At 39.1% G+C, this 18,616-nt stretch overlaps 2 protein-coding genes across 3 annotated transcripts in view; one reads left to right on the top strand and one right to left on the bottom strand.

The window, feature by feature from the left end:
- Positions 1-11,385, top strand: part of DIPK1A (divergent protein kinase domain 1A) — a 22,010-nt gene extending 10,625 nt beyond the window's left edge. The window contains exons 2-5 of one of the 2 annotated variants that reach the window (XM_084528323.1): positions 4,368-4,502; positions 4,811-4,918; positions 6,297-6,473; positions 7,756-11,385. In XM_084528323.1, coding sequence (XP_084384449.1) covers positions 4,368-4,502; positions 4,811-4,918; positions 6,297-6,473; positions 7,756-8,568 — 1,233 coding nt within the window. In that variant the 3' untranslated portion in view covers positions 8,569-11,385. The remainder of the gene's footprint in view (positions 1-4,367; positions 4,503-4,810; positions 4,919-6,296; positions 6,474-7,755) is intronic. The other variant, XM_084528324.1, reaches the window with a different exon arrangement.
- On the bottom strand, positions 11,282-18,616 carry RPL5 (ribosomal protein L5). Its single transcript, XM_084528325.1, has 8 exons — positions 18,483-18,616; positions 17,600-17,669; positions 17,387-17,502; positions 15,896-16,030; positions 15,096-15,298; positions 13,927-14,104; positions 12,144-12,232; positions 11,282-11,445 (listed from the first exon to the last, which is right to left on the bottom strand). The coding sequence occupies exons 1-8, from the start codon at positions 18,483-18,485 to the stop codon at positions 11,346-11,348; spliced, it is 894 nt and encodes a 297-aa protein (XP_084384451.1). The 5' UTR covers positions 18,486-18,616; the 3' UTR covers positions 11,282-11,345.

The raw sequence follows: 18,616 nt of genomic DNA, 5'->3' as shown, positions 1-18,616 counted from the left end.
TTTCAAGTGACTCTTTGATACGTGAATATGCTATGTATGTTACAGAAAGGAATATTAACTTACTCTCTTCAGAAATCTAAAGCGTGAATGATAAGTAATGTTTGCAGTTTGTTGCCTTTAAACAGGCTTCACTTGTAGCACTGGCAGTGAAGGAGCAAAACTTCAAAATAAGGCCACAGTTTTAAAAGGTTATTATCAAAATTAAATCAGTATATTTCTGCCTTTTTTTTTTTTTTTCTCCATGATGTACTATCCCACAACTATTTGCAGGGTTGTACTGTGAATCAGATCAACTCCCTGCGTCCATCTGTGGTGTAGACTCACAGTTTGTTGGGTGTCATTACAATGACTGTTGTCTTCAGCATGGTGATGCGAGGAAGCAGTACTGGGCGGGCAGTTTATGTAGTTAAATTGCAGCCTCAGCAGGTCCAAAGATGTGATCGTTCTGTTTTAGTTCCAGTTTTTAAAAGCAGAAAAATTTAGAACTCGACACAGTTTCTGACCTGTTTACCTGTCAGTGAAGTTCCTGTGGCTGTAAGACCAGATCATCGTGTGACTTTTCAGCTGAAATGTGGATAATCATGGCCTAATATATAAAGTGGACAAGATCCTTCTGGGAAAAAAAATCCACTTAGAAATCAAGGCTCTTGCATTAGATTTGTATGTAAGTACGTTACGACTCTTGTTTACTTCAGTAAGATGACTGAAGTTGAGGGTTGTTCCCAAATGAACTGTAGTGATGCTTTTTTTTTTTTTTTAACTGAAGCTTTGAATTCTTGTGCTGAACAAGGTGAAGAATGTGCAGATATAAACAAGCTTCAGTAGATCACATCAGGAGTATATTAAAATATTTTTCTTCTGTTGTAGAAGGAGAGGAATATGAAATTGTAGTGAGGGCAGTGGACTGAGACTTTGAGATCTACATTTAGGTATGAGTCATTGCCTTTGAGGCCTTGGGTGTGTTGATCTGCTGCTTGTCCTCAGGAAGTGTTCACCCTTTTTTGTACCTATGTTTACCTTTGTGCAGAGATTGTGTTTGTGTATTCATTAGCATCTTGGAGCCACAAACATTATTTGATGTGGATTTTCGTGGTACTGTGTGTTTTGGAGTAACACAAAGCATCAGGAGCAATATTTATGCTGGAACTGCCTGAAGGCCATACAGGCATGCTCTTGCTTTTCTGTGTAACTTGTTGGGTTAATTTCTTGTGCTATTCACTTCAGGCTTTTTGGTGGTTTTGTTTGTGGGGTGGGATGGGTGAGAGAGAATTAGGGTCATTTCCTTGGACTGAGGCCTTTGATGTTAGCAGCACTGTATTTTAGGGTCATTTGGGCATACCTGCTTTTCTAAAAATACAACCAAAATGCTCTCATCCATTCTTTTAGAATGAGTCATATCTTTAGAATTGGAGTAACAGTTCAAATATACTTGCTTTTAGAATTTGGGATTGCTCTTTTCCATTTGAAAGTTTTAAAATGCCTTACATGTACCTTCTCCTTGATTCATAATAATCTGTTTTTCTTTTTTAAATCACTAAGCTGTAAATGGGAATGATAATAGGATATAAAATTAGGGGCTAAGACACATAGCATCATTTTCCTAGTAGTTTTTTCTTCTGTTGCTTGCATTCCTGCTTCTCTTTGAGACTTGCTGTTCCTTACAGAACTACATGGAGTCCTCCTTAGTCCTCAGGTGGAGTGGGTGCCTGTGTGGAAAGTGTGTTGTGAGGGAAGTTACAGTGGAAGAGTTGGAACCACGCTAGTTTGAGAGCAGAACGCTGGTTCCTGGTGGTTGTACCTGTTATAGTTTGGAAAAGTCATTTTTTTTTCAGTTAGGTATTAAACCAAGCTACCGTTCAACTGATTAGAACTGCTTCTTTGATCTTAGTTTCCTTAAAAATAAATTACATATTTAGAAAAGGAAATGCATGTTTGAAGCCAAAGAAGCAAGCCTGAAACTTCAGATGGTAACCACAGGTTTGGTTAGTTATGAACCTAAAGATTTTGTGTTCTTGCCCAGACCACCAGCCATGGGTACAGGCATTTGCATGGGCCCTAGCAAAAGGCCATGCCCTTGTTGATGTACTTGGGGTGACAGAGGGTCCTCTCCAATGGTGGCAGGAATAGTCTCTGCCAATGGTGGTAGCGATATCCTTGCTGCTTGCACTGTTACGAACAGGCATTAATTGCAGTATGGCTCAGTTCTTCAGGGGGAGCCAAGTCATACGGGCTTAAGGGTGCAGCCTACAGTTTCCTCTGCTGTGTGGGGTTTGTAATGGCTGCAAGGTGTCCTTGGAGGTGGTGGCACCTCACAGGCCTTCCCGCAGCCCAGCCTGACACGTCCATGGGTGCTCAGCCTGTGGAGGAACTGCTGCTGAAGCTGCTTGGTTGTGGGGTGGCTGTGAGTGCTCGGGGAAAAGCAGGATGTGCCCAAGGCAGGGCTGTGTTTCTGTTCTGCTCAAGGGGAGGCCAGCAATGTTCTTATGAAGTACAGGTGGACTTCAGGGTGCTGGGGCAGCTCCTAACTCTAAAGAGGGAGCTTGCCAGCATACACTTATGAAAGCTAGCGAACTTCAGGCAAAGGATCTTCGTGCATTCTGAAATAATGATCTTACTGTATTTGCAGAAAAGTATTTTCTTTAGTGACAGTATTTTTTTCAAAAATATAAAATATGTAAAAGCTGAAGCCATATATTTACTGTGATTTAGGTTAACTACTATCAAATTGTAGTAATTTGGAATTACTGCAATTAAGAACTTGGAATTACAGTGCTTTTTCTCCCATGTGGATAGGGACATCTGAAATCAGTATGTGTATGCATATATAATGACTAAGTTAACCCATCTCATAAGTGCGTGTGTGTGTATAAACAATATATAGACTATATATATGTGTGTGTGTGTGTATATATATATATATATATATATATAAATAGACGTAGTGACAAAACTGCTCATTCTTATTACCTTTCTCAGAACCTTTTCTAAAGATAGAATCACTTAGGTTGGAAATGTCCTTCAAGATCATCAAGTCCAAGCCATCAACCTGACGTACAGACTCCAGTCATTAAACCATGTCCCTTAGTGTCACATCCACATCTCTTAAATATCACCGGAGATGGGCACTTGACCACTTGGCAGCCCATTCCAATGCCTGACCACCTTCTCCATGGAGAAATTCTTCCATATGTCCAATCTCAACATTCCCTGGCACAGCTTGAGACCAGCATGGAATGGTTACATGAACTAGTGGGTATCAAAAAAGCCAGATTTAAGCAAAATGAAGTTCAGGCCGTGACCCATGAAAAAATGGATAGATCAGTGTAACTGATTTCTGAAGAGAGTTGTGGATGCTAAAAACTTATGCAGATTTTAAGGGAGGCTGGGTAAGTTTACAAAAGATAAATTATTTGAGACTTACTATATATAGAAAATCACATCTGGCTTGGAAAGATCCTCAGGAGGAAAATGGGAGAGTATTTGGGATATATATGTTATCACTCTTCATACAGCATCTATTTGTAACTGTTGTTGGAGATCAGGTGGCTTGATGGAGATGGATCTCAAACTAACCCAGTATAGCTGCTCTCATGCACTTTCCTTATATCCTGTTGCTAAAGCTGATCTTGACTTCCTAATTCTTTTTCTAATCCTAGTTCAAGTGTGGAAATCAAACTTTTAGTACACCAGTCTCAGAGGAATTAAAAAAAATCATGACTTGCCCCCTCCTTTACAAAGTACTTAGAACTCCCTAACTCTTAGTTTATTCTTCTGCTTCCCCTAGCGAAAAACAGAAATGTGAGGCCACAGACACAAAATTGGAACATTGCTTACAGTTATGGGAAGGTCCACTGAAGATAAGGCTAGTGCAGAGGAATTGTACTTATAATTAAATGATGCCTTCCCAAGGAAGGAATGGGAGACTTCAGCACAGGGAACCTATTCCTGATGTTCACCCTGCTCGTTGTATATCCATGTTTTATACTTTTACACATTATTTTCTGACAACATTCCTGGTCTTCTTAATATGATTTACTGGAATCAGAACACAAGTGACTGATCTTAGGAGAAAAAAGAAAAAAGCAGTTGAGCTTTGGCAGTTTATAATATTTTTAATCAAATTTGTTATTGAAGCATGGCTTGCCCTTTGAGGGTCTGTCATCTTTCCTTCTATTTATATCCTAATTTTCTTTCCTTTTAAATAAGTTAAACTGACCTCCCCTGTCAGTTCACTGATGGAAGTGGATGTTCCATGTAATGCAGACTGTTTATTTTATCACTGTGGATGTGAAATTCCTGTTTGTTTCTATCATTCTGACTAATGCTTGACTATATTACAAAGAAAACTTTCTCTTTGTGTTCTCTAGGTACGTTTCTCATACATGCGGATGAAATATCTCTTCATCTCTTGGTTAGTAGTATTTATTGGCAGCTGGGTTATGTATGTCCAGTACTCTACCTACACAGAACTATGCAGAGGACATGACTGTAGGAAAATAATAGTAAGTGTACTTAGCATAGCTTGTTTCTGAAGTGTTTGTCTTGACTAATTCCAGAGCCAGTTCAGTCACTGCCATGTGTAAATTAATCAAATGCCGCTATTCTATTGTGTTGAAATAATACTATATCTTCAATTACAGATAAAAACAGTTATTTGTTACTGTTGTTTTGATGTAGGGTTATTAAAATTTTCTGATTTCCCTTTCCCCCTTTTTTAAACTTCTTTCAAGGGTCAGGTGTTGGGAGAGATACGGTTGTTGCCTCCTTTCTTGGTCAATGTATTAAATACTTTTCTCCATGTTTGTTTCAGTGTGACAAATACAAGACTGGAGTTATTGATGGGTCAGCATGTAGCAGTCTTTGTGCGAAAGAAACACTATATTTTGGAAAATGTTTGTCAACAAAGCCCAATAAGCAGGTAAGGCTTTACTCATCTAACTTAGCTTTATCATTTCCCATTGAAATCTCAGTGATTCTGTGTGCAGGCATTGCTCTAGTTTCCTTCTATTGATTTGAAGACACACAGGCTGTGTGTCTGAGAGGCTGAAGGGGCAGAGATTATAATATAGCATTTCCCTTTTGCAGATTCTCTGCTAGAGAAGCTACATCACAATGATGACCAGTGCAGTTCTGCTCCTGTTATGCACTTTGTACTTTAACATGACTATGTTTTATTGGCTGGGAACTGCTCTGCTGTGATCTGAGTGTGTCTGAATGTGGTGATAGTCTATGTGGTTCCTGCCTGTCCAGGTGCCTGCCCCTTTCCACTGTGTAGGCCCAAGACCCCGGGATTTGGATGAGCCAGCTAAAGCAGATGATTTTATTCAGAGGGAATTGCAGGTTTTCTTTTTTTGTAGGGCATTAAGCTGTAGCAACTTTTCTGATCCAGCAGACAGTGCAGTTGTAGAAATGGCTGTGCTTGTATAGGTGAGAAGACAGCGAGATACATTCAGAATCAAGAACCATCAGCCATAGCAGGGGCCTCTGGGATAAGCTGCTGTAGGTGCCTAAATCTGCAATTTCAAGTCAAATCCCAAGTATAGGATAGATATGTTGGAGTTAGTTGCGCTGTTTCCCTGAATACACATCATGCATAAATTTCAGTGTTCCATTAATGCATTCAGCTGATTTTTTGATAACTGTGTTACATGGATCATTTGTGTCTAGCTGAAGAGTAAGCAAAGAAGTTTTTCTCTGACTGAATCCTCACAGCCCTGTAGTTTAAAAGAGCAGTAAGCCTGTAACTTCCATGAAGTCTTTAATTCCACAGTTACAGAATCTAGTTTCCAAGGAGATGATGAGATCCTTCCACATTTTGACAGTATGTCTACTAGAGTATAGACTCTTGCACAGCATACTATCTCTCTGCTATCCTGCTTCCCAAACAGAATCATCAGACTCTTAACCTAAGCAAAGATACAGAATCATAGAGTATCTGGGTTGGAAGGGACCCTCAAGGATCATTGAGTCCAACTCCTGGGTCCCCAAAGGACTACCCAAAAAATCAAACCATGTGTCTGAGAGCACTGTCCAAATGCTTCTTGAGCTCTAGATGCCAGTGTACTGTTTATCAAGCTCTTTACATTTTGGCAGTGTAGTGTCTCCTAAGTCCCTGCAATAGTGTATTGTATTTGAAGCTGCCGCTGTTTGAATGTACTGTGTGCACTGCCTTTGAGCAGGACTCAGTGTACTAATCTGTGCTGCTGCTTGACTTCTGAAGCAGCAGTTGGGGTTCAGATGATATTTAGGTAGGACTTCCACAGTGTTTTTATCTCTTTACCTCTTTTCCTGCATAGATGTATTTAGGAATCTGGGGAAATCTGCAAGGAGTTATAAAATGCCAGATGGAAGAAGCTGCTCAGTTTGATTTTGGTACTGATCCAGAACCAAGGAAGGAAATAGTTCTATTCGATAAACCAACAAGAGGAACCACTGTTGAAAAATTCAAAGAAATGGTGTATGGTCTTTTTAAAGTAAGTATATGCCTGGTCATTTTATTGTGACATGATTATTTTTTATTGGCTTATTTTTCTGTAGCTGGAGAGAATGCCCTGTTGTATGAGCCTTGTCCAAGTAAATGTTGGAAAAATAATCAGTACAAAAATAGTTTGTCCCAGAGGTGCTTATCTTAAAATTAGAAGTAACTAACAATTTTTTTCCTTACTTTTTAACAGGTGGAAGCTGGTATGCGTCTTGCATGTCTACAGCTTTCATTGGTATAGAAAAAATATATCTGTACTTCTGCTACTTTGAAACTTGTTGCAATAACCCCAGAGACGAGCACAATTTGAAAAGTGTTCATGTTTGGGAAGTGTTACTGCATTAACTGAACTATATATTTTTTTTCTGTTGCCTAATGCTACACCAGAATTTTATAATATGAAGTCATTATGTTGATACTGTGTCAACACTGATTTGGAGCTTTCTGTCCTAAAATTCTCCTAAAATAGGAGCTATTGATATAGCTCCTATGTCTCCAGTGATAGAAATAAGGCTGCTCTAGTTGAGTGAGTGTATGTGTACAAATGTGCACACATATAATAAAGTTATGTAAAAGCTGATGATAGTTGCTAACACATTACAGTGGTTTTGTCTCTAGGATTGGATGTGCAGCAGGTTTTTAGAATAGGTTTTAGGAAAAATTAAGAAATGTCTGTGTGACATTGTTTCTGTGTGCATTGTTAATAATTTAAAATGCAATGGTTCTGACTCCAGCAATGGCTTTTTTCTTTATATTGATACAATGGAGGTGGCTGTATCAATAACAGAATTAAGTATTTCAGTGCACTTAGAGTATGAGGTTTGTACTAGAGGTCTTAGTATTTTGTATAAGTGTTTGAAATAAAGTTGGTGGTGTAATTTCTCTACATCTATAAGGCTTAATCAGCTGAAAACGAAACCTATCTAAACATCAGAATTCTACTTACTTTATCTAAGAAAACGTTTACCGGGCTACTGTGTTCTTGGTCAGACTGGTCTTTAGAAAAATCGGTGTTTGGATTCTAATCCTTGCATTTTGAAATGCAAAGAACACTGGTACTTTCAGAAGATTGTATGCTGGGTGCTTTGGAAAACAGAACAAGAAGAATGCTGCTCAGGCATCTTGGCAGCAAGTCTTGTAACATCTATAACCAATGAAAACTAGAACATAATATACCCTACCATACTAAAAGGTTGGAGAATTATGGATGGATTGGTGGTAGTTAATGAAATTACACTTAATTTTTTTTTATTTTTTTATTGTTTTGCTTTTAGGCAAAATTGGGTGAACAAGGAAATCTTTCAGAACTGGTTAATCTCATCTTATCTTTTGCTGATGGAAACAAAGACGGTAGAGTTTCTTTGCCTGAAGCAAAGTCTGCATGGGCACTTCTGCAGCTAGATGAGTTCCTGTTAATGGTGATCTTACAGGACAAAGAACATACTCCCAAGCTGATGGGTTTTTGTGGGGATCTTTATGTAATTGAAAGAGTTGAATATACCTCTCTCTATGGAATCAGTCTTCCATGGATTATAGAACTTTTCATTCCTTCTGGTTTCAGAAGAAGCATGGACCAGTGGTTTACTCCATCGTGGCCAAGAAAGGCAAAAATAGCTATAGGGCTTTTAGAATTTGTGGAAGATATTTTCCATGGACCTTATGGAAACTTTCTTATGTGTGATACAAGTGCCAAAAACTTGGGATACAATGATAAATATGATTTGAAAATGATGGACATGAGGAAAATTGTGCCAGAAATGAATTTGAAGGAAATGATTAAAGATCGTCCTTGTGAATCAGACATGGACTGTGTCTACGGTACAGACTGTAGAACTGTATGTGACCAAAGTAAAATGAGATGTACCACAGAAGTTATTCAGCCAAACTTGGCAAAAGTCTGTCAGCTACTTAAAGACTATCTGCTTCGTGGTGCTCCTTCGGATATCCATGAAGAACTAGAAAAACAACTGTATTTGTGTATTGCCCTTAAAGTCACAGCAAATCAGATGGAAATGGAGCATTCTTTAATACTCAATAACCTTAAAATGTTACTGTGGAAGAAAATTTCCCATACAAATGATTCTTAGCTTCTCCACCAGCAGAAATACTGATGCCTGCCATGAGAGGTGACCTACCATGTTTGATAAAAATGATGTGCAGCATTTTTTTTAAAGACCCTTCTTTACTCAGATTTCAGGAATGGCTGTTCTACTCTTGCCCTTTAGTCGGTACTTTATGACAGGGCTTCTCAAAGGATGAACGTACAACTGAGCGATCGGGCAGAGGCCAAAAGCACTTCTGGGGTTCCAGAGTGCTGTTATGGAAACAAAAACAACCCTGCATGCTTGATTGTTCTGTGCACTTTGTCAGATCTTGAACAGGATGAAAGTACTCACTGTGCCACCACATCATCTAACGCAACATCATACAAATCTGTGAAAATTGTTGTTCACTTGTGAAATACCTGCAAAAGATTTTTATCCTGAATAGTTTTGAGGAACCACCACTACTGCAAATAATGTGACTGAGTCCAAGCTGCTGTTGTGTATTGAGCTGCAATTGAAGTTTACTAATACCTTTGCATAGCAGAATTTGCACATTAATAGATAATTTTTAAACTATGGAAAATTTTATTCTGGAACTGATAGGTTGTAATATGAGATTTAAATTAGTTTTTGTTTATACCTTGTTACCTCATACTTGCATCTTGAATGTTTTAGTTCAACACTTTTAATTAAAAGTCCAACCATGTTGGGAGCCAAGATTTTTAGGATGTTATTACTTAAAAGGATGTACCTACTTTAGCAGCAATATAAACATCAATTTTTGAAAGTGTAATTATTTTACTTTTATTAAACTGAAGTTAAGCTGTGGCAAACTTTGAAAAGCAAGGCTGTGGACTATGCCATTTTATAAGATAATTTTAATAAGTACTGATAGCAAAAATGTACTAACAGCTTAAAAAACAGGAAACCTGCATAGTAAGATGCTGCTTTGTGACAAATGAAACAAGTAACAGTTGTATATGAAGTCTTGAATCTTTACTGCCCACAAAAACTTAGCTATAGATTTGTGCTTAAATCCTTCCCAACTACTGCAGAAAGTACACGAAGAAGGCAAAGGTGGGTCATAACTGCAGGACAGAAGTTGAATTGTTCAGGATCATATAACTTTTTTTTAAGTAAAGATTACATAGCAAAAAATTAGTAGACTAGTTAAATTGGCAGAAATGGAGGTAATAGATAGTAACAAGGTAGAATGGTATGCTGTAGAATGTTTTCTGTTTTTTCTAGTAGTATCTATCAGTCCTAACTCTCTAGTCTTAAGTGACCACAATCTGATCCTGGCACTCTACCACCTTTAATCAGCATAACTGTTGTTCGTTAGATTTTCATCTGTCCTCACAATTGTACAGAATGGGATGTGCATAAAACACCTTAATACTGTGCTTATCTGTTAATGTTTAATTTATAAATGCTTTAGGTATGAAGCAGTCAAAAGCCTTAGTGATTTTTAGTGGCAGTCATCTCTGTTCCTCAAGATAGCTGGCCCCTTAATTCAGTTTCAGCATAGGTAAGGATGAGCTTTATTTCATTATTTAATAAGTTGTTTATTTGTGTAAAGGTCCAGTATTAAATGAATAAGTAAGCCTAACATAGGACTAAAATCAGATCACTTCTCCATACTGTATGTAATATTATGCAGCTTGGGCTAAGAATTGTGCTCTTTGTAAACACCAGCTTTTTCAGTTCAAAGAATGACTGTGCTAACTCTTGTCTCTTGATGTGATAATATCCTTCATCCTGGAGCTAAATTAAGTATTTGTAACCAGCACTGCAATCAAATGTAAAGCAGTCACATTTTTGGTGGAAAAAAAAAAATCAAATCGCTACTAGGTTTGGGGGAAAAAAAAAGTCTTGGAATCCAAAGTACAGTTGGGTATTTTAAACAGCTTTTTGGAAAAACTGGAAAATAGTTAATGCCATTTGTTGTATAGAGCCTTCATTTTTATTGGTGTTGCACCAAGTTTGAGCCTTCATTGAAAAAATACACTTTTAAAATAAATAACAGGCCTCCTCTTCTCTTTCAGTAGCTGTCACTGTCTTTAAGCAAAACTCAGCCATGTAGCCTACTTGACTCTTGTTCTAAGTGTGCAAGCAACTTCAGTAAGTCTAATGACAAACAAGTAAGTATCTATGAACCTGAGATGAAGGATAAAATAAGGCAAATCACAGCCTCTGTAATTAAGTATGCGTATGCAACTTAGAGCAAATTCCCTTGTCCGATCACTGAAGTGTGTGTAAAAGGTTTAACCTTAAGACAATACCTGCTCCAGCAGCAGTAAGGACGTGGAAGTACTTATTTCACTTACTGGAGGAAGCTTAAATACCTCAAGATATGTTACTGTCAGCTTCACTAAGTCACAACAGGATAAGTGTTGCTGTACATATTCCTGAAAGCTTAAGTCTACCTAAGATTTTTTCTTAAGATACATACTCCTCTCCCATAGCATTACATAAGCTGAAAGAAAAGCTCTAAAGCAATAAATTTTTTTTGTAATTCTTTCTTTTTGAAATTAGAAAGAACAAAGTTCTTTTATGTATTTTTTTTCTTGAGAGTTACATTAATTTTTATCAATATTATTTTCCTTTGTTATGGGAATAATTCTAATGGGGTAGCCTTGTCTTTCACACTTGCCTTTTCTGAAGGAGTTAATATAAAAATCCTTAAGGCTACACAATAGCTGAATTATACACATTCCAATCTTTATAAGATAATTAATAAGTCAGTCTTACACAGTTGCTTACTCAATAAATTTATTGCCACTTCTTCCAAAGCTTCATAGAAAATTGTGGAAGTTGTCTTAACTATCAGCTGCACGCTCCTGTGCCCTGAGGAAGCTAGCCTTCTTCTGAGCAACACGATCTTTCCTCTGGGCAAGGGACATCTTGGAACTGTTCACTCTGTAACAAAAACACAGGGTATGATATATCCAGAGCAGAAATAAGCAAAAGGGTGATCAAGAAAGCTGAAGCTGCAATTAAGAATTCTATGCTAGAACATATTGCCACTTCTATAACACACTCTGTTTCTTAAGATACTGTTGCAGCACCACCAAAAGTATACTAAACAGTAAGTCAAAATGTGCTTAACCAAAAAGCACAGTTAAGCTCCTGTAAGGACTAGGCAGGAAGAAAGCCACTGCAGTATCTGTGCCTTGGTTTTTCTCCCAAACTGCTGAAAAACCCCAATAGTTTAGTACTGACAAATTAGTCAGCCTGCCCTCTCCTGAAGAAAAGTAGCCTTCCCTCTGAAAACACAAGGGTGCTAAAATGCACATTTAAGAAATGCCAGTTGTTCAGGCCACAGGTATAGTCTACTACTTGAATTTTTTTATTTATTTTTTTACAGTTAAGGGCTGTATAATTTTTGATTCTGTTGAACGTAACTCCTGAAGTTACACGTATCTTAATCTGATCTAAAACAGCGAACCTGCTTTGGCAGGGGGGTTGGACCCGATGACCTTTTGAGGTCCCTTCCAACTCCTACAATTCTGTGTGATTCTTTGAAAACACAGTGATTCATAGGACACTTGTGTCAAAATCCGTATCTGTTCCAACCTAACTAAAGTCTCTTTAACAGAAGTCATGTTCACGTTTACCTCTTTTTCTTGACTTCTCTCTTGGGTTTCTTTTCATGGACTGGATTATCCCGTATAGCAGCATGGGCTTTTTTGTACATTTCTTCCATCTTGGGGGGAAAGAAAAAGTTGTTACTATTTTAGGATTGTATCAAGAAATAACATACCCTTAGCAGAGACAGCAGTAAAAAAAGGTTTCATCACAATACAGCTTACAAGTTTGTGTGGTTCCCTTACAGTATTTTCTTCAGGCAGATCATCACTGTTACAACATACTGGAATCCCTGCCTATCGCTACACTATGATTTTGATTTAAATATCCAAAATGGCAGCTTGGACACAAAACCAAGGAAGTATTTTTACCCCTATTTTACAGACAGTTAATCTACATCCTTGACTCACTACATACTACTTACAAATCTCATAACTACATGCTAGCAGAGAAGTGCTATTTCCTCTGAAGCCAACTTCCTAGGGGCTAATTTCCCTGTATTTAAATTAAAAGGCAGTACAGAAAGTTACTCTACTTCCACCTAGAGTAGAAGTATTCTTACTTTCTTATACAGCTCATTGCTCTCAAGACTTAGTTCTTACGTTAAACCAAAATTACATAAACATCAGATGCACAACCTTACTAGACCCTACCCTGGTACGCATTACAAAGCTGCTCAGTAAAAGAGAAGGGAAGAAGTTGTGAGAGTTGTTAATTTGTAGCTGCTTGAAAAGTCCCTGCATCATCCCCAAGAATGTTGTCATGTAGCAGCAACAAATACCTTAGAAGAGGCTACGCCAAAGCAGTCATTTCATGGCATGAGAACATACAGAACTTTGGGTACCAGGTGATTGTGCGTAAGTTATTATTCTTTAACGTGTAAGACAGGAGCATGGAAGTGAGCTGTTCAGTTACACAGATCAGAAGACCCTAGCCTCTCTGTCCCAAAGACAGCTATGGCTCTATAAAGGCATTGATTTGCTGATGGTTAATTCCAACTAGACCCCAGCTGTGAAAAGATTATCTAGATAAACACTGTTTGCTTGGTAATGTAAATGCAGTTACATTTTAAGTAAAGATTACTAGCAGAAAATTAGCAGATTGGTTAAATTTGCAGAAAAAACACACAGAAGAACCTACAGTAATAAAGGTGTAAAGAATGAAGTTAGCTTTTCATAGTCTAGAAAAGGGACAGTGGAATGTTTGTTTCACTCGTCAAGAGTGCAATCAAAGGAAATCAAGATTATTACAGGCAACAGACAAGCCATCTGAAAGACATTTAATAGTTGAAACGAGCAAAAGAAGCACTGTGGTAATTCCACAAATCGTTCTGTGTTTTGTGCAATATATTCAAAAATGGAAAGTTGTACTGAAATAAGATGTACAACACTCAGAATATACTTCATCAGATGCTAGCTTCTGCAACAGAACTAGCTTGGGATTGTCTGTATTTGCCACAGGCCTACAGCTACCTATAATCACACGTCATAAAAAATGTGATATAGAGCACATCCTCAGTTACCCCAGCTGCATACCTTTTTCCTAGGATGCAGTCCTATAAGCTTATATTTTTAAACAGACTGCTAAGCTTCAAAGAACAAAAAAATCACTTGCCTTTCAAGAGACCTACTATATACTACAGATCCCTTAATAAAGGGAAAATATGTGTTTTGTTTTTTTTACATGGAGAAAACGCAACATAAACCACACTCCTATTTTACGTTATCAAGATTTTTTGCATTACTGAGAAATCCCTACACAAGACTTATCACATCTCTACTAATGTGCAAGAGCCAAAAAGACAGATCTTACCCCATCAGGTGTTACATTGTTCTTTATGTATTGGGAGAATTGTTTTTTGTAAGCATCTTCATCCTCCTCCATCAGGTAACGCATATAATCTGCAACATTTTGGCCCATGATATGCTTGCGGTGAACCTCTGCATTGAATTCTTTGCTTTCTGAGTCATAACCAGGGAAACGCTTGGTACTGTGAAAGAGCAGTTACATTCAGAGTAAGACATCCTGCCAAATGCTCTGATTCAGAGGCAAGCTTCCACAAAGTAGTAACTGTTGGACCAGATTCTGCTATAGATAACTGAGGGATAGTTTTCCATTAAAAATGGAAAGATAAAGTAAATGAAGAAACAGAAGTTCATCTCAGCTGCCATCAGTCCCGTCTTGAAACAATGCAGTACATCATATACACACCATGGACCAATTACAGAGTGCTCAGTCACAGGGGTATCATCATGTAGCAGCTGAGTTAGAAAAACTGAAGAATTAGTCAAGAATAACAGGACAGCATGAGAGGGAGTAGGAAATGCACAACAGATTTCTGAATTATTTTCCCCACTGCTGCTGTCAGAAAGTAGCAGTCAACTGTATTATTAGTGTTAAGTAACACTACCAAAAAACCTTGATTTTGTCACTCATAGCTTCTGACAGGAATTACCAAAACTTCAAAGTGCAAATTTTAAGTGCAGGTGGACCACTCAGACATACTACTGTCTTGACAACTGTGGGAAAAACCAATGATTGTTTTGCATCTGGTATGTACCACTGCAAAATTAATACCTACATATAACTTGCTTAAGACTTGAAAAAAACGCTAAAGAATATTTATGGATGTGCATTCTGCATATATAGATGTACATATCATCCAGTACATATAGGTGTACTGGATGATTTCAAGTAAAAGCAAGGTGGCTCTTTAGGTCCTGATTTATAGATTAATTTATATAATTTAACAGAATCTCTTGATAGTCACAAGATTCATGCAAGCTCTATCAGAATTGCACCAATAGATTAAAAAACAACCAACCAAGTAAAAAAGAACTACCCCAGAACCTGCACTAAAATAATAGTTACCAGGTTATAACAAAACAATTTCAGCACAAAAATGACAATATATTTAGACTGTCATACACAGAAATATCTCAGGTAATTCTAAAGGGATTTTTTCAGACAGACTAGATTACCTATGAGGGATGGAGAGACCACCATCCACTGCACCCTTCAGAGCACCAAAAACTTTGTTTCCAGTAGTAGTTCTGGCAAGACCTGCATCAAGGTAGCATGTGAAAGCACCAGGCTTTCCATCCACACTTTCCACATTGTATTCATCACCAGTCACTTCAACTTGGCCTTCATAGATCTTATCAAGGCCAAATTTATTCAGAAGCTGTGGGAAAGGGAAAAAAAGAAAAAAGCACATCTGACCATTTACTGACAAAATTAAGAATCACCATCAGTTTAAAACACAAGTTTGTAGTAGAATCTCCATGCTTTCAACCAATTTCTTTATCAAAATTATGTACTCCATACTAGTAGCAAAGCTTATAATAGCTGCCACAGTAAGCATGCCTGTTACCTTTCAACTTCTTGTTCCAACCGATATGCCAGGAAACTCGAAACTTATTCACATGCTCATATGGAAAATGGATAAATGGGGCTTACACGTCTTAACTCTTAAAGGTACATTTCTTACATTTTTTTTTCCTGACTCCCTCCCTCCAACAAACTGAAGTGCTGAGATTTAAAGTTGGCTGCTGGGCTTGAAATTGGGTGTTGTCATACTTCTCACTATGATTTGACAGTCACAAGAGGCCATCAAATCTATACGGTAAAGAGGAAAAGTTAGTATTTAGAGAAGCCCACAGGTATCTATACTAACTCACCAGTTAAGTGGGCGTTCAGTAAGTAAGCCTACTTAGGGAAATTTTGAAAGAAAACCAGAAAAACAAAACATCTACTTCCAGGCCATTTGTCAGATACTTACCCTGCGTGCCAAAAGCAGACCTGTGCAGTATGCTGCTGCATAATTGGTCAGGCCAACCTTCACACCGTATTTTGGTAGCTCATGGGCGTAAGCAGCACAGACAATCATGTCGCCTTCGATCCTAGCATAGGCAATCTGACAGCAAAAAAAAATTAATTAGTTTTCTCATTGTAATGCTGGGTTTAATTTACTATTACTTTGACATCTACTTAAGCCAATAGGAATTCTGCATGGAAACATCCTACAAACTGCCAACCAAGCTCACAGCATTTTGCTTCATTTTTCTTTTCAAAAATTTCTTACAGCATAATTAAATCCTCAGTTACAGAAGCTAAGAATTCAAATCCATATTAGGGCAGAGAAAGTAGATGACAGCAACCACTTTCTTTAATTTCTTCGCATACATAAAGATGCCAGGAAACTGCCTACAAAAGCAACCTTTCAAATAATTATTACAGACGTAGATAGATTCTGTCCCACTTTGTGCAGGTAGCTCTCATATAACTCAGCATACAAATCACTTTAGAAAAATGCAAAAGCACTTAGAGTTTGTGAGGACAGTGTTACTTTATGGAGTGATTTTATTAATGGATCTGAGATCTTCACAACCTCAGGGGTGTCCTGTGAGACAACAGTAATACCAGACTTGTTTCTACTGTTCCTTTCACATACAGAACCTTCTCCCTTTGACTCCCACTTCTCCTCCACACCTAGAAGTTGCCTCCTATTTCCAGGTTTTCCACACACTGGAAAGGCACTACCTGTCAGATGTAAGTGCCTGCCACCACCACTTCTTGTTTTGAGTTTCAGAGATAAAGTAACCTCGCCAAGGTCCTACAGTTTAGTCTGAACTGATTAAAACCAGTACTCTTTGCCATTCTCTACAGATAACTACTTAATGAGGAAACAACAAGCATTTCTAGCTTTTTTAATCTTTTACACATATTCATGATAGAACAGGCCTAAATTTTCAGCTTCAAAATTAATAAAAACGTTCTGAAAATAAACCAAGAAAGTGAACTACAGCAAAAAACTGCACTACACGATGCAAGACAACTTAATAATCGTAAAGAAGTGACTGTTCTTATTTGTCTGTCTCCTTTAATCTCACAGAACACTCTTTTAAAGCATATCTGCTTCATACGATCCACACTAACATCACAGTGAAGACCTCCTGGAAGTGAGGGCACCTTTATAAATAATGTCCCACAGTCAGTTCTGTCATCTCCAATCAAGCAAAAGAGCCTCTCTTTTCAAAGTACTAAGTTTTAAGCCAGCAGAAAAGATGCGGAAGTTTTCCCATCCCTAACCTTGTTTTAGAACACCAGCAGAATTACTTCTGTGAATATGGATTATTACCAAAATTGTGTCAACTTTAAAGACTGTTTTTCTCCCTGAAGCCAAGCAACAATATTCAAACTGCTCAGGACATCCATCCCATTTACCTCATTTCAAGGTTGATAAGTATGTGACGAGCACCACAAACCTTACCTGGCAAATTATGTCTCTGTTGGTAACACGTACAATCATCCTATATTTAGGGGTGTTGTACTTGTTTTTATCCTGAATTACCAAACGCTTACGAGCATAGTAATCAGTTTTTCCCTCTGAAAAACAGCAGTTATAGGCGTGAGAATGTATGTTAAGAAGCAGCATTGTTTGTCAATGTCATTTAATTAAGTGATATAGGGAAGTTAACTATACCTCTCCTTCTCCTGAATTTCACTTGGTATCTCTTGAAGTAGGCCTTATTCTTGACAACTTTCACAAACCCCTTGAATAAGAAATATAACTGGATGTTATTAACATGTAACCATGTCAGCCAAGGCCATTTAAAATGACTAAGTTCTGCTATGAATAAAACATCGATAAATCTGTAACAGAGTAACAGGTCAACTTATAGATGAGCTGAGTCATCTCAAAAAAAAAAAAAAAACAAAAGCACACACGAAAAAAAGAATTTGTATCCTTCACAACAACTTTTTTTCTCCTGAAACCACGCGCAGCCAGGGGCGAAGCAGACGTTACAGTCGGTAACGAAACGAGTCCGCGCAGAGCGGAGCAGCGAGGAAGCTCACCCCCCCCCCCCCCCCAGCTCATTTTCCCGGAGCGCTCTCCAGCAGCACCCCCTCCTCCTCTAAGCTCCAGCTGCCGAACGGCAGCAGCAGCACGGACAAAACGGGGAAAAAAAAAAAACAAAACAAAAAAAAAAAAAAAAAACAAAAAACACCACCAAGAAACACCAGAGGAACCCTCGCGGGGCGCCCGGCCGGCACCGCCCGGCACCTGCCGGGTTTCAGCGCGGAGACCCCGCGGCAGGGCCGGGGGCAGCCCCCGCGCCCCTCCGGCCTCCCCTCGGCCCAGGGGGCTCCGGCCCCGCCGCCGCCCCCCGCCCCCGGCCCCGCTCCCGCCCGCCGGAGGCCGGGCCCGGCCCCGCCGAGCCGCCCCGGCAGCCATTGCCACGCTGGAGCCGGCGGCGGCCCGGGGCCCATCGGGCTCCATCCGGGCGGGCCGGGCGGCGCGGCGGGCGGCGAGCGGCGGGGCCGAGTCCCCCCCGGCGCGCGGGTGCCTTGGGGCCGGTACCGACCATCGTGCCAGGTACTGTCCGGTCTAGGCCTAGGCCGGGGCCCGCTCCGCACAACGCCTGCAGCCAGCAGCAGGGGGGAAAAGGCCGCGCCCACCGCGCAGCCGCAGCTCCACGGCGGCCCGGCCCGGCCCGGC

Source organism: Aythya ferina, assembly GCF_964211825.1.
Source record: "Aythya ferina genome assembly, chromosome: 8".
NCBI classification, from domain to species: Eukaryota; Metazoa; Chordata; class Aves; order Anseriformes; family Anatidae; genus Aythya; species Aythya ferina.
Note: the sequence above shows the minus strand (reverse complement) of the source record. Positions and strands in the feature narration are given on the sequence as shown.